At 40.9% G+C, this 13,538-nt stretch overlaps 1 protein-coding gene across 5 annotated transcripts in view; it reads left to right on the forward strand.

The window, feature by feature from the left end:
* Window positions 1-11,272, forward strand: part of lrp8 (low density lipoprotein receptor-related protein 8, apolipoprotein e receptor) — a 165,811-nt gene extending 154,539 nt beyond the window's left edge. The window contains exons 17-19 of one of the 5 annotated variants that reach the window (XM_019894352.1): window positions 1,750-1,818; window positions 7,512-7,684; window positions 10,079-11,272. In XM_019894352.1, coding sequence (XP_019749911.1) covers window positions 1,750-1,818; window positions 7,512-7,684; window positions 10,079-10,117 — 281 coding nt within the window. In that variant the 3' untranslated portion in view covers window positions 10,118-11,272. Of the gene's footprint in view, window positions 1-1,749; window positions 1,819-7,493 lie in introns of all 5 variants that reach the window. The other 4 variants (XM_019894351.1, XM_019894349.1, XM_019894348.1 and 1 more) reach the window with 4 other exon arrangements.
* The last annotated feature ends 2,266 nt before the right edge of the window (window positions 11,273-13,538 follow it).

Genomic DNA, 13,538 nt, shown 5'->3' on the forward strand with positions numbered 1-13,538 from the left:
CAAGGGTTACAACTAAGTAACAGATCTGTCAACTAACGAACAACAGTCCCCACGGCTCCGTCTGCTCACCTCCCGCCACTTTTTCCTCACTCACTTTTTTTGACAGCATCTCTTAGTCTTTTCCTCCCTGCCTCCATCTTCCCATTCACCCCTCACTCACACTCTCGACGACTCATTCGAACACAAATCACAAATTTCATCACGGCTTCTCAGAAAAAAAATCAGCTGTTTGTTGACTAGTCAAACACCGATACTGCTTTATAACTGCTTGAAAAATGTTTGAAAAAGCACTATGCCTTATTTGTGCTTGAAAGAAGAACAATGTTGGATGGCAGACCAAAACAAAATTGATATTGCTCTGCTCTGAAAATTTCATACAACAAAAAGCCTTGGGGAGTAGCGGAATACATGTTTCCGACATTCCGTATTCAGGATGCAAAAAAAAAAAAAAAATGTAAATGTAATCTGATAACAATACAGAAAAAAAATGTAATCAGATTACTGGTACATGTATTAAACATGTGGATTAGTTTACAGTATTATATTTTTAATGCAGGGATATGTGCTACTCGGTCCCTGTACCACCAATGTGGATTTGTATACGTTGCCGGTGATAGGTCAGATTAGTTTCCAGTTTAAGAGACTCTGCCGAGGCGGCCTTTTGTCACCGATTTTATTCATAACCTTTATGGACAATATTTCTTGGTGTAGATGAGGCGGTGAGGCAGTCCATTTTGGTGAGTTTGGTGTTGCCTCTCTGCTTTTTGCAGATGATGTAGTGATATTGTTGATTTATTGAAGCCACAAGCTCTTCCGAATGCAGTTCACAGCCAAGTGTGAAGCAATCGGGATTAAAATCAGAACCCCTGAATCTGAGACCGTAGCAGTTGGAAAAAGTTGGGAGTTCCCTCTCCGGGTCGGGAATGAGATATTGCCCTAAGTGGAGTATTTCAAGTATCTTGGGGTCTTGTCACGAGTGAAGCCAAGATGCAGCATTGGGAGCTACAGGCGGATCAGTTCAGCATCTGCCGTGATGCGGACTCTGCATCAGTCTGTTGTGGTGAAGGATCTGAGTCAAAAGGCAGAGGTCTCGACTTACCGGTCGATCTACGTTCCAAACCTCACCTATGGTCATAAGCTGTAAGTCGTGACCAAATGAATAAGATCCCGGATACAAGCAGCCAAAATTAGTTTCCTCCACACGGTGTGCTGGCACTCCTTTAGCAATAGGGTGAGATGCTCAGACATCTGGTAGAGACTCAGAGTCGAGCCGCAGAGAAGAGTCAGATGAGGTGGCTCGGGCATTTGATGGGCATTCCTCAACTCTCTCAGTCGTTTTTGCCACCCCACTTGTCCCCAGCTCTTTTTGGAACATGTTGCGGCCATGAAATTCTAAGTCAGTGTTTATTTGCTAAAAACAGCAGTTTATCAGTTATTCGATTAAATATAGATTGAACATGACTTGCAAATCATTGTCGTCTGTTTTTATTTTACGTTGAAGACAACGACCCAACGTCATTGGAGTTAGGTTTGTAAATTTGACAGTATATACGACACTTGAAGGTAAAATAAGGATGAATATCGACCGTTTTGTAGTATTTTGCAAGCATGTTGAAAAAATGTTTCTTACTAGCTACAGCAAACTTTTCTTTCCCCTCTAGCAAGTTATTTGGGGATGATTTTGAAAATAATTTGTCACATCTCTCTCTCTCTCTCTTTCGCCCATTTTCTCTCTCCCCCTGTCATCAGCTGCGGGTGATCACTACCTCATAGGCAACAACATCACAGTAGCTGTCTTGGGGATAGTCATTCCTATCGGTGAGTTCTCTTGACTCTCCAGCTGTGTTGGTTTGGCTTTTTGCTTGCCTGCTTTTCCCTTTGAGCTTTTTCCTCTGTGATTGTTGTGTGTCAGTACCGAATGCATGCGTGCCCGTGTGCGAGTGTGTGAGGATGCATGAGTATGACTTTAAAAAAAATTTTCTCCCACCTTGCCTGATTTAACTGACCTAATTTGTGGGTTTAAACAGTCAACATCTATGGGTGGCCTCAGTGGTTTTCCTGTGGAAAATATCCAGTGGTTTGCTATTATTCAACTACAAGCCCTGACTCGACCTATGGCTAGAGAAAGCCATTATGAGCCAGTAAGCTCATTAGTCAGCGACGGCCTTTGTAATGTGCACATTACAGTCTGTCATGAAGAGGATTCAAGCAAGTGGGGAATTCTGTTCATTTTGCCATCACACTAGAATAGCTGCAAATAGCATTAAGTTCCCGCTTTGAGCACACATTGTTCTCCCACTGCAATCTATCTAACTGCCATGAGCCACTGTAACCCAAGTTAACGTATTTTCCGCACAATCAGGCGCTTCACAGTATAAGGCGCACCTTCAATGAGTGGCCTATTTTAAAACACTTTTCCAATATAGTGCACACCACATTACAAGGTGCATAAAATAGAAGATACAATCGTGGCTGCAGTTGCGTTATACATCCACTAGATGGAGCTATGCTAAAGGTAATACAATACAACACAATAGAGCTTTATTTATAAAGGGTTTTCAGAACCGCTGCAGCTGTAACAAAGCGCTTAACAGAACATTTAAAATACTACATACAAGAAATCTGAATGTTGCTCCATGTATAAGGCGCATCGGATTATGAGGCGCACTGTTGGCTTCTGAGAGAACTGAATGCTTTTAGGTGCTAACACATCAACACCACTACATTAGGTTGGGAGATAAAGGCCAAGCAACACAACCACATTCTATTTGTAAGTGTGTAAAAAAAAAATGGGCTCCTGAGTTGCTCTCCTCTGGTTCATGCATCATGTACTGGTGACGAGCACATTAGTTACCTGGGGGATTTTTTTCAGTAGCGTAAAGCTCAGCAGGATGCAAGCCTTGCAATGAGCAAGGTCAACGCTTGAAATAACTCGTGTTAGCTTGTGTAGGTGTACCAAATGTTGGTTGAGGAAAATCGCCTATTTTATATATCCATTTATGCATGTCTTGAATCAGTGGAAATTTCTCAATTAATATATAATAATATTAGTCTGGTGTGAAAAAATAGTATTGGGCCACAATTTTACATGTAGTCTGTTTATATGACTACTTCACCTTTGTAATAATAATCTATAGACCTGATAAGATCAAAAAGTCACGAGTTATCTACCTTTTTTTCTGCTGTGTACAAACTACCCAGAGTTGGAATAGGATAGGGCGGGGGTCGGCAACACGCGGCTCCAGAGCCGCATGAGGCTCTTTAGCGACATCTAGTGGCTCCCTGGAGCTTTATAAAAAATGTTTGAAAATGGAAAAAGATTTTGATAGTAGGCTAATATAGCTCAAATAGATATACAGTAATCCCTCGTTTATCGCGGTTAATGGGGACCAAAACCACCTGCGATAAACGAAAATCCGCGAAGTAGCGTCCAATTAACATAAACAGGTAAATTTTTTTTTTTTTTTTTTTTAAGTCCGCAAATGGTCCGCAAGAAGCTGCAAAACAACAGCGAGTCACACAGAGCAACATATACAGTACTGTACTCCATGTATATGGAAAAAAAAAACTTTTTTTTTTTTTTTTTTATATATGTTTGAAAAAATCCGCGATGCACTGAACCCGCGAGAAATGAACCGCGAAGTAGCGAGGGATCACTGTAGATACATGTTGCAGCTCCGAAAAAGGAGAGTTGTGGTGATGGTTTTTTTAAAACGTACACTTTATTTATGCTTTTAACAGTCTCGACAAACACGGACACGTCTGTGCCTTCTCTCTTCTTGTTTGACTCGAGAAGCGTTCAAAGACAGCCTCAGAAAAACGGAAATTAATGATTACTTCACTGTCACTAAGAAAAGCGAAAATAATGCACCAAAACAAAAAATCAAGCGAGGAAATTACAAAATAAATTCTATGGGGGCGTTTGTGAACACACAACAAAGGAATGAATAAAATAAACAATTCTGAGACATCCAGTCTCCTACATACATACAGCATGTGTTTCCTTCATTGTAAGTTTTATAGAAGGCTTTTATTTTTTTGCGGCTCCGGACATATTTGTTTTTGGGGTTTTTTTGTCCTATATAGCTCTTTCAACATTATGGGTTGCCGACCCCTGGGATAGGGGGACCAACTCAAGTCACATAAAATGTTGCAAAAGCTGCAACCTTTTCCAAATGCTTCAGAATAAGCAACCATTGGTCCGCTGATAAAGTGTGAATACGAAGAGCATCAGGCAGAAATAGAAAAAAAAAATTTCCACCACAGCTACCTGTTAATGTCATCACCATACATTGCCTAAAAAGATATTTTCAAGTAGATTGCACATCCACAGGCCTCACTATATGTAAATTGCCTCGCAGTTCCACATCAGTTACATTAACTAATAATTAACGGGTTAAGTTTTGATAAATTGGACCTTAACTGGGAGTTAAAGAAATGCCTGTGCTATAATAATGTACTTTAATCTGCAATATGATAAGTAGCACCTGCCTGGTGGATCTGCATCACTATAGTTTAAGATCAATGCTCACTAATACCAATTTTAGTGTGTGTGTGTGTGTGTGTGTGTGTGTGTGTGTGTGTGTGTGTGTGTGTGTGTGTGTGTGTGTGTGTGTGTGTGTGTGTTTTCCAGTGTACCATAGTTTATGTTCATCATACTTCATTCTAATAAGGTGGAAATTTAAGTGGAGGGCATGCCAGGTTCAGGGCCTCAAGCTTATTTTCTAATGAGGGAAAAAAACATCTACAAGCATTATTTCATTGTCATTTTCAAAGCAAGACCACAATGAAGTAGCAAGAAGCATTTTATTGATTTTTAGTAAAATTTTAAAAGTCTTTCAATGGTGACGGAAGAAGCACTGATAGTCAGGAATGACACCTATTCGACGAGATGAAATAGAAAGGAAAATCAAACTTAATTATGGCAAAGAAATATTATATATGTTAAAGAATATTCCGCCGAATGTGCAAATGGCTTTAAAGCAGGGGTGTCCAAAGTCGGTCCTCAAGGGCCTCTGTCCTGCCTGTTTTCCAGTTTTCCCAGGAGCAACACACCTGATTCAGATAATCAGGATCGTTCTAACGCTGCTTCAGAGCTGGCTGATGAACTGATCATCTGAATCAGGTGTGTTACAGCTGGGAGAGATGGAAAACAGGAAGGACGGCGGCCCGGAGCTGGACATGCCTGCCTTAAAGGATCAGCATATGCCTGAGATTTCTCCTCTCTCATATTGAGCACAATGGGAGCTCTCAAACATTGTACTGTAATGCTCATTTTCCCCCTCCCTATAATTGAGACATCAGTTCAGCTTATTCGAACAACCCCCAAGATGATTGACCCCCCCCCCTCATCCATTGCTCATTCTACCCCCCTGCTATTCTTGAGGCAGCAAGTCAATTTTTGGCAGATGTGAAACATTCTTATTGTTACGGGTCTACAAGGGACGGATTCTGTGCTTCCATTCATTAATGAACAGAGCCCACCCACATCTTCTCAAGAGGAATCAGCTCAATTATTCTAGTCACTACTTAGCCAAATTCTGTCATTTATGGTGCACGATAATTGGACTTAAATATCAGCATCAGACAAAAGGAGATGTTTTTAACCCAATGAGCATGGAGAGGAACATTGCGGTTGTGGAGTTTCAGCCGATTCCATTATTAAACACACATGTTGTGGGCGCACATCTTAGTTTATGCATGTTGATCTTATTAACCTGCTCCTGTAATTTGCTCTTCAAATTAACTCATTGATGAGCAAAAAAGGGAAAAGTCATTTTGCGCCTTGTATATACAATATACTGTATCACAAATAATTGTGTGCAGCTTTATTTTTTACAGTTATTAACAATACTGAACTATGTATACAATGCAGAGGCGATTGCTCTAAGACTGCAAGGGAAGCTCAGCTTCCCCTAAAATGTCAAAAAGTAAGTGATCAAATATATGTGTGTACATACAATTGTGTGGACATGTCATTGACTAAATATGCGCTACAACGCGCTCAACATCTGTTCCGAATCAGCTTCTTATTACTGGTTACGACGTGACTCTCTTCTCATTCATTCCCACAGCTTCACTGTGCTTTAAACTGTGTGGACGCTGAGCGTCGACCGCGCGGACGCTGGGCGTCTATCTAGAGAGTTCAGTGTAGGTTGTCCCAATGCATTGAAATGAAACGAGTCATTGGATAAATGCTGGTTTTGTCCCGCCCACCGGACGCTCAGCGTCTCTGGGAGTCTATGGACAGTGGGCGTTTATCGGCTGGTCTGGACGCTGAGCTTTTCTGCATGATGAATGGATGATCTGTCTGAGGCTGAATCTCTTTTTGATTGACAGTGAAATGAGCCAACCACCGATCTGATGGTGAAGGCATTCTTTTAATTTTTTTGAAAAGGAACGGAGAGTAGAATTGATGTATAAATAAACGGACACATTTTATGATGTAGGACGATACTGAGCTTCCCCTCCTTGACAGACCAGCATCCGCCACTGATACAATGAAACCAAAGACCAAAAATTTGCAGCAAAGGTAAATTTGGCAAGCTGCACAGAGACAAGTTGCGGAGACTGTTCACGTTAGTCAGTCCCTTAGCCAATCAGGTTGCAGAATGCAATTCCCTGTTTAAAAGCATTGAAAAAACTGCACAAAAAAATCCGTGAAACAGCAAAGCCGCGGAAGGTGAACCGTGTTATAGCGAGGGTTCATTGTGTGTGTGTGTGTGTGTGTGTGTGTGTGTGTGCGCGTGTGTGTGCGTGTGTGTGTGTGTGTGTGTGTGTGTGTGTGTGCGCGTGTGTGTGCGTGTGTGTGTGTGTGTGTGTGTGTGTGTGTGTGCGCGTGTGTGTGCGTGTGTGTGTGTGTGTGTGTGTGTGTGTGTGTGAGGGAGAGAGCGATGCATGCACGTGCTCATTGTTGCAAATGTGCATTCATAAGACTGTTTCTGATGTAACATTTTGGCTGAGGATGAATGTACTGTTTTGCAAAATGAAGGCTCATTGTTTTTGTTTTTTTTTTCATCAACTGAGTCATTTGTTTACAGACAGAGGGGCCCTGAGTTCTCCTTTTGCAAATGATTAGGCTATGGCTGTTTGGCATGACTGTCCAAACTAGCCTTTCTGTACAGTATACTTCTTGGTTATATTAAGACAAATTAGTTGCTGTCGGAGTTCGAAATTGGTAATTCATAATCAATTTGAAGAGTTGTGTTGTCATTTTAAAAACAATTGTTCGTTACAAAAACAAGTTTGAAAAATCCACACAGCTTTTTGATTGCAATATTTTTATTTAAATGAAAATTTCTTGATAAAATGATTTTTGCACTAAATAGTTCTCGAAATGAGAAAGAAAATGATGAGCCTTCAGTCGAAGAAAGTGTGTGTTTTTGTGTAATGTGCTTACAGTGCCGCTCTGTGTCCCCTGGGCTGTGTTAACGTTCCCGCCGTGTGTTGTTGTTGTGTGTGTGTGTGCGTGTGTGTGTGTTAAACACATGCAGTCCCTATCCATGCCACAGTGGTCATCGGGCTACTTTGCACCGGCGCCTACCTGGTGTGGCGCAACTGGCGGCGCAAGAACACCAAGAGCATGAACTTCGACAACCCTGTTTACCGCAAGACCACCGAGGACGACGACGACGAAATCCATATCGGGCGTCACAGCGAGTCCATCGGTCACGTATACCCAGCAGTGAGTGGCAGCCATAGTCAGCCATTCATAGCTCTTCCTCTAGGGAGCGGCGTCAGCGACAGCAACTCTCACTGGTACTCCGGGGCGCCGATGCTCTCCAGTGGCAAATGAGAAATGAAACTTCTGGGGAGGAATTGTTGGTGAAAAAAGAAGCAGACGTGCACATGCCACACACATACCAACAGACGCACACATTGTGTTTTTGCAGTAGGCACCGAAAACGCCGAGCACTTGAAGCCCGACACCATTTTACCATTCCTCTAGTGACCATCATCATAGAGACATCGATGCATTTTATCAATTACATCTCTTTTGCCATCATACTGTATCCCGCTTGTTGTACTTTGTGATTCTTCTAGTTATATTTAAGTGTTTCTTCAGAAAAATCTAATCATCTCCTTATTGTCAAAACCCTACTTTATCAAAAAGAAAAACAAAATCATACACTTACGTATCAACTGTTTTAAGAAGTTGCTGGGTTTAGTACAGGAGCAAACTGGGATCCTCATCAAGACAGCACCAGTGTGATAACAGTCGAAAAGTCTTAATATGGGGGAGAAAAAAAAAAAAACCTGAAGGTCTTAATGCCAGAAAGCTCCGACCAATCGTAATCAACATTTGCATGCACATCTCTACTTGTGTCCACTTCAACCTCTGAAAATAAAAAAACAATCACCAACGTTTTGGATTTTATAGGCATTTAGCCTTTTTCTCCCATAATGTTCAAAACAGCGAAAAAGCTTGCAGGTGTTTCTTTTACAAAACTACGCCTGATGGTCACCAAAACTCATGCCAACCGATGCCCACATCAGTCTTTGAAATCATCAAATCAATCGCCATGATATTTTCGATTTTATGGGCATCAAAGCACGTATGACACTGAGCTATGGCGTTTTGCGAGTGTGAGTGCAGTCACAACATTTTTTTCCTGTTTCAAAGAAATTTTGAACATGTCCCAAATTGGATGGCGACAAAAACAACTGTTTGGGAATGGGGAGGGGGGCGGGACACACTGGGTTTTTTTTTTTGGTGAGGAAGCAGCATTTTAACATAGCTAAATGCACAAAAAAGTTGCTTTTGCATGATGTGACTCCTTCAATGACCATAAATATTGAGGCCATCGTTTTGGTATTTTCAGCAACTGTTGTGGGCAGAGGTAGAGATGTCCACATCGATTTTGGTAAAGACTGATAGCGTTCTAACATTCAACAACATTAAACTATTTCTCGATCGTGAACGTCTATGGGCAGAAAAAGGGGTTAATGGTTTAAAATCCAAAATATGGTGGGGATCATTTTAATCTTTTTTAGGTTAAAGTGGGCATGAGAAGAGATGTGAATTTTGCTGATGATACATCAGTTTTCTCACATTAAGTGATGTTATGCTTTTTTTACACGTACATTAGGTGTTTCAGGCTGTCCCTGAAAATTATTCATGTCACTAAAGACTGCTTGGCTAACTTACGAAGAAGAAGAATATTTTGGATTATTTTTACATGTCACAAGACAGCTGACAGGACAGCTCAGGATTTCATATTTGTCGTTGAAACAGTGTCATGTAAGCTCCATCTCTTCCTCATTCAATGAAATGGGCAGCAGAAATCAGAAACAAGAACAATCCTCCCACCACTAAAAAGATCTTTGAGTTCAGTTTTATTTTAAGGGAATAACGTATTGTCCTTCTGATGGCATTGCTACTGGTGCAATGTTGTGCCTCGGGGCCAAACGTATACCAACTCAACAGTCAACGGCGGCCGTGAGTTGCATTCTCAAAAAAAGGTGGGGACAGAAATCTCTGTAAGGACATTCCTTCCCTATCATGTGGTGTTGTCAGAGTAGCGGAGCATGCCGTGAAGGGCAGCCAAAAAGGAATGTGGGGGAAGGGAGGTAAGCGCTTTGATCAGTTGGCATGGCAACACTGATTTCTTTGTGTCGCTTCAGCAAGGACTCTGGCAAATAATTTGGCATCTGATGACAGATAAATGCACAAATGAGTTGTTGTTGTTTTTGGTTTGTTTTAATGTGCACCCAAAAATATTTTTGGGCCAGGAGGTGTCACTGAGGGTAACATTTTTGTTGTCTCGCCAGATTTTCTCTTCGTCTCATGTGGCATCTCAGAGAGCCAGAGAGAGAAAAAGAGATCAGGCTGGCTTTTTGTGGGCCAAAAATTTGCAGCCAAAGGCATGCAGCCTGCATTCCCTCATCGAGCCAGAAAAGGGCAAAGATAAAGGAGGTCAAGTGTCGGAGGGAAAAGTGAAAATTATAAATAAACAGCTGAAGCCGTTGTCTTTTTTTTTTTACGATTTCAGGTTGTTGTTTTTGTCATCATGCTACTGTCTGATGTTTTTTTTTTCTCCCTTTAACTTTGGTAACATGTTTTATCTGCTGTTTTCAGCGAGTGGCACTCAGTCAGGAGGACGATGGCTATCCCTGATGGAGGGATGCAGCCTCTCGCTTCATTCCCAACTTGGCCCCTCCTCCCTCCACATCCAAACCTCCACAATGAGGCCTGGCTATGTACAGAGGAGACTCTGCTCCTTTTGCCTCCCTTTTAAGGAGCAGGGATGATTCATACAACCAGTACTGTATATCCCAACTTTCTCTTTTCGTGCTCTCACTGCAATAACAATAGTAGTTGCTATTACATTTAATCCTAGTGTCTAGTAGCTTATGCTCCGCCCTTTTCTTCTCTTTCACCACCTCAGGTAGTCCTCGTGAACATTTACATGCTCTCTTTTTTTGTCACACTAACCTCACTGAGCTGTCGTCAGTGCCAGAGCAAATTGACGTGCCAGAGCAAATTAATGTTTACTCTGTGTAAATGTGTTAGCGGTATCTGCCTCTCTCTCATTGCACAGCACAAGACAGACTTCCACTCAGTTGAAATGACGCACAGTATTTGGCACAAGACAGTTTTTTTTTTTCCTGCTGGGTGCTATTTTCAAAACCAGACATGTCTTTGTTGGAAAGGTATCACTATTCTCTGTGCTCTCCAGCCCTTCACACACTGTACGGAGGTACCAAGGTGAAATATAGTAAGAGGAATTAGTCCATTCATGTGAGAATGAGTGCGTGCATGCGTGTTGGTATGTTGAGGCTGTGGGGTACAGTACTTGAGGCGTGGTTGGGAATAATTTGGAATTGATTTGAGAATGGAAGAGTAAGAAATTAGCTTTTTTTTTTTTTTTTAAGGTGAACATGAGGATTTGTGCCACCAGAAGGTCGAGCCTCAAGGCAAAAACCAGCGAGGCAGAAAAGAGCATTATGAGTAATCCTCTGTGTTGGCATCTGAGGTATGCACACTGGTAACAATGAACTTGAGGTTGTTTGTTTGTTCTCACTCGGTGTGTTGTAGACTGTTTGCTTTTCTCTGTTGCTGGTATCGGAGATGGGTAATTTGGACCTGAGGGCAGATAACAGCATGAGCAAATTTTGGATGAACACAATTTCAAATGTGATAGCCCGAATGAATGAAGAACATTGGATTGAAATTAATGTTGGGGAAAGATTTTGTATTTTATGAAGCCCAAAAGATGCATCTACCGATCCTTATGCTTCATTAATTGTCCGTAGGAGGAAAAGGATGATGGAAAAATCCACATTTTATATATTTTCTACGTGTGTGTGCGTGCGTGCGTGCGTGCGTGCGTGCGTGCGTGCGTGCGTGCGTGCGTGCGTGCGTGCGTGTGTGTGTGTGTGTGTACACTATGGCTATGTCAAAATTTGTGGGCTTCATCCTCCAAAGGCCGAATTTGTCGGCCACATGATGTAACTTCCAGTGTCTCTCGACCGCAACCTGGTGTCCAAATTCACACGGCCTTCGAATCTGGCTCTTTCTTCCTTTTGTTTTCATGCAGGAATCAAATTTCAGACCCACAGAATCTGTTGGAACACCCAACGACTAGTTAGGATTTTGGATTTTTTTTCTTGATTTTTGCTGCCTGCCCAAAACTGATCACTTCCTTATCCTGTCACAGTCTTTGCACTAAAAAAAGTAGTCTCTCAAAACAGAGTCTTCCAAATCTCTCCATAAGAAGAGAATATTACTCCTGACCCAGGGTGCCCAGAATGCTTTCTAACGGATTCAACATTTTGTTATTTTCCACATCTTCATTGCATGCACAAAAGAATAACACCAGCTACAAGGTTTTAACATTTTTTTCCATATCTAGCGTTAGTGTCTGTGATGCTCCTGTTACATAGTGTTTCCCGATCTCTCTTGCATATCCCATCTTCATCCTAGCATCAACATTTTTTCTTTGCAAGGGCTATCAATACCACCAGGTTAGATGCACACTAGGGGACAAAAAAAAGACATGATGCTGGATAAAACCAAGGTCTCCCGAATAAGAAACCCCAACAGGTGTCAAGAAGACGCTCCAACAGAAGCTGCCCCTTCGCCTGCTATTTTGAACTACGAAATGCTCTTTGCTCGGTCAAGACTTTTCCTTTGGTAACTTTTCTTAACCAACTGCTATCTATTAGTGCTGTGTTTGTTTTGTATCTAAACTCAAAATGAATCATTTCAGACTGTCACTGATATCGTGGTTGAACTTTGTTCAGCTAATCTAAAAACAAATTCAAGGCATAAAGTTGCTGCTCAGCTAAGTTAAATTCTAAGGGGGTCTGCTACTGTATATGGTTAACAACTCCGTAATAAGAGTTCAACATTATTGCAGGAATTGATGGGGCGAATTTAATTACTTATGTCTTTATAAAATCATCTGGCTCTTCCAACTGTTTTGAAAAATCTTTTTAATGTCATTGTCTACAGAAAAAAAAAAAAGAAATCGGGCCTCCATCCACATTCCACAGCCACACGGTGGACATATTTTTTTATGCTGTTTGTTGCACAAAACATTTTCAAGAAGCCTTCTGCACTGTGTAAAAAGATTATGCTCTTAGGAGGGGAAGGGGGGGAAGCGAGGCAGTCCGTACATCCAGTCCAATGGTTTTGAATTGTGACTTGTAAATACTTTTTCATACAGCTTTTTGATAGTGTTTTAATTGTATCTGTTAAAAAAAATAAATAAATACAAAAATAGATGTACATAAGCCTCTGAGGGGAGAAAAAAAAAGTGTAGAATATATGAATTTATTTGTACACAAGAACACTGGATTTCTTTACTACTTGATTGTAACTAAAATTAATAATCTGCCAAAGTGTTTTTATTTGACTTTTTTCCTGTTGTCTGTTCCATATGTTTGCTTTTTAACAGGACTGCAGAGTTTATGTTCATACTGTATTTAATTCTGTTGAATAGATTTTGTTGTGTGTGTGTATATTTAAAAGGGGGTTCTCCTTTTTAATTTATTGGTGCCTTGTTTTGTGCTCCTGTATACTTTTACTCTGTCTTTCCTGTGTTCTGTGTCTGTAGGAGAACAGATGGGATTACCTGGTGGGATAGTCGGGGGGAAGGGCTGTGGGAGTTTAAACCTTAGCAACTTCTGTACTCACATCTGTTCCGTATGCCAAAATGGTCTCACTCACGTTTCTATGAAATCAAGCTGTTCATAAATATCTCTATATATTGATATAATAAATTTGTAAAAACTGTTCCCTGTGTTGTCCTGTTCCTTTCGTCATTTTTCTGAACAAAATCAATATCGGTCATTTTAATGATAAATCTCAAGGAGCATAAATCAATTACCGCCCTATAATGTGCACATAGAAGCATTTAATGTTCTCAAAAGCCGACAGTGCGTTTTATAATCCGTTGCACCTTATATATGGATCAATATTCTGATTTTTTTGGATGTAATATTTTAAATGTTCTGTAAAGCACTTTTTTCCAGCTGCAGCGGTTGTAAACGCTCTTTAATATAAAAAAAGCTCTATTGTATTGTATTTCCTT

Source organism: Hippocampus comes, unplaced genomic scaffold (assembly GCF_001891065.2).
Source record: "Hippocampus comes isolate QL1 unplaced genomic scaffold, H_comes_QL1_v1.1 scaffold282, whole genome shotgun sequence".
NCBI lineage: Eukaryota > Metazoa > Chordata > Actinopteri > Syngnathiformes > Syngnathidae > Hippocampus > Hippocampus comes.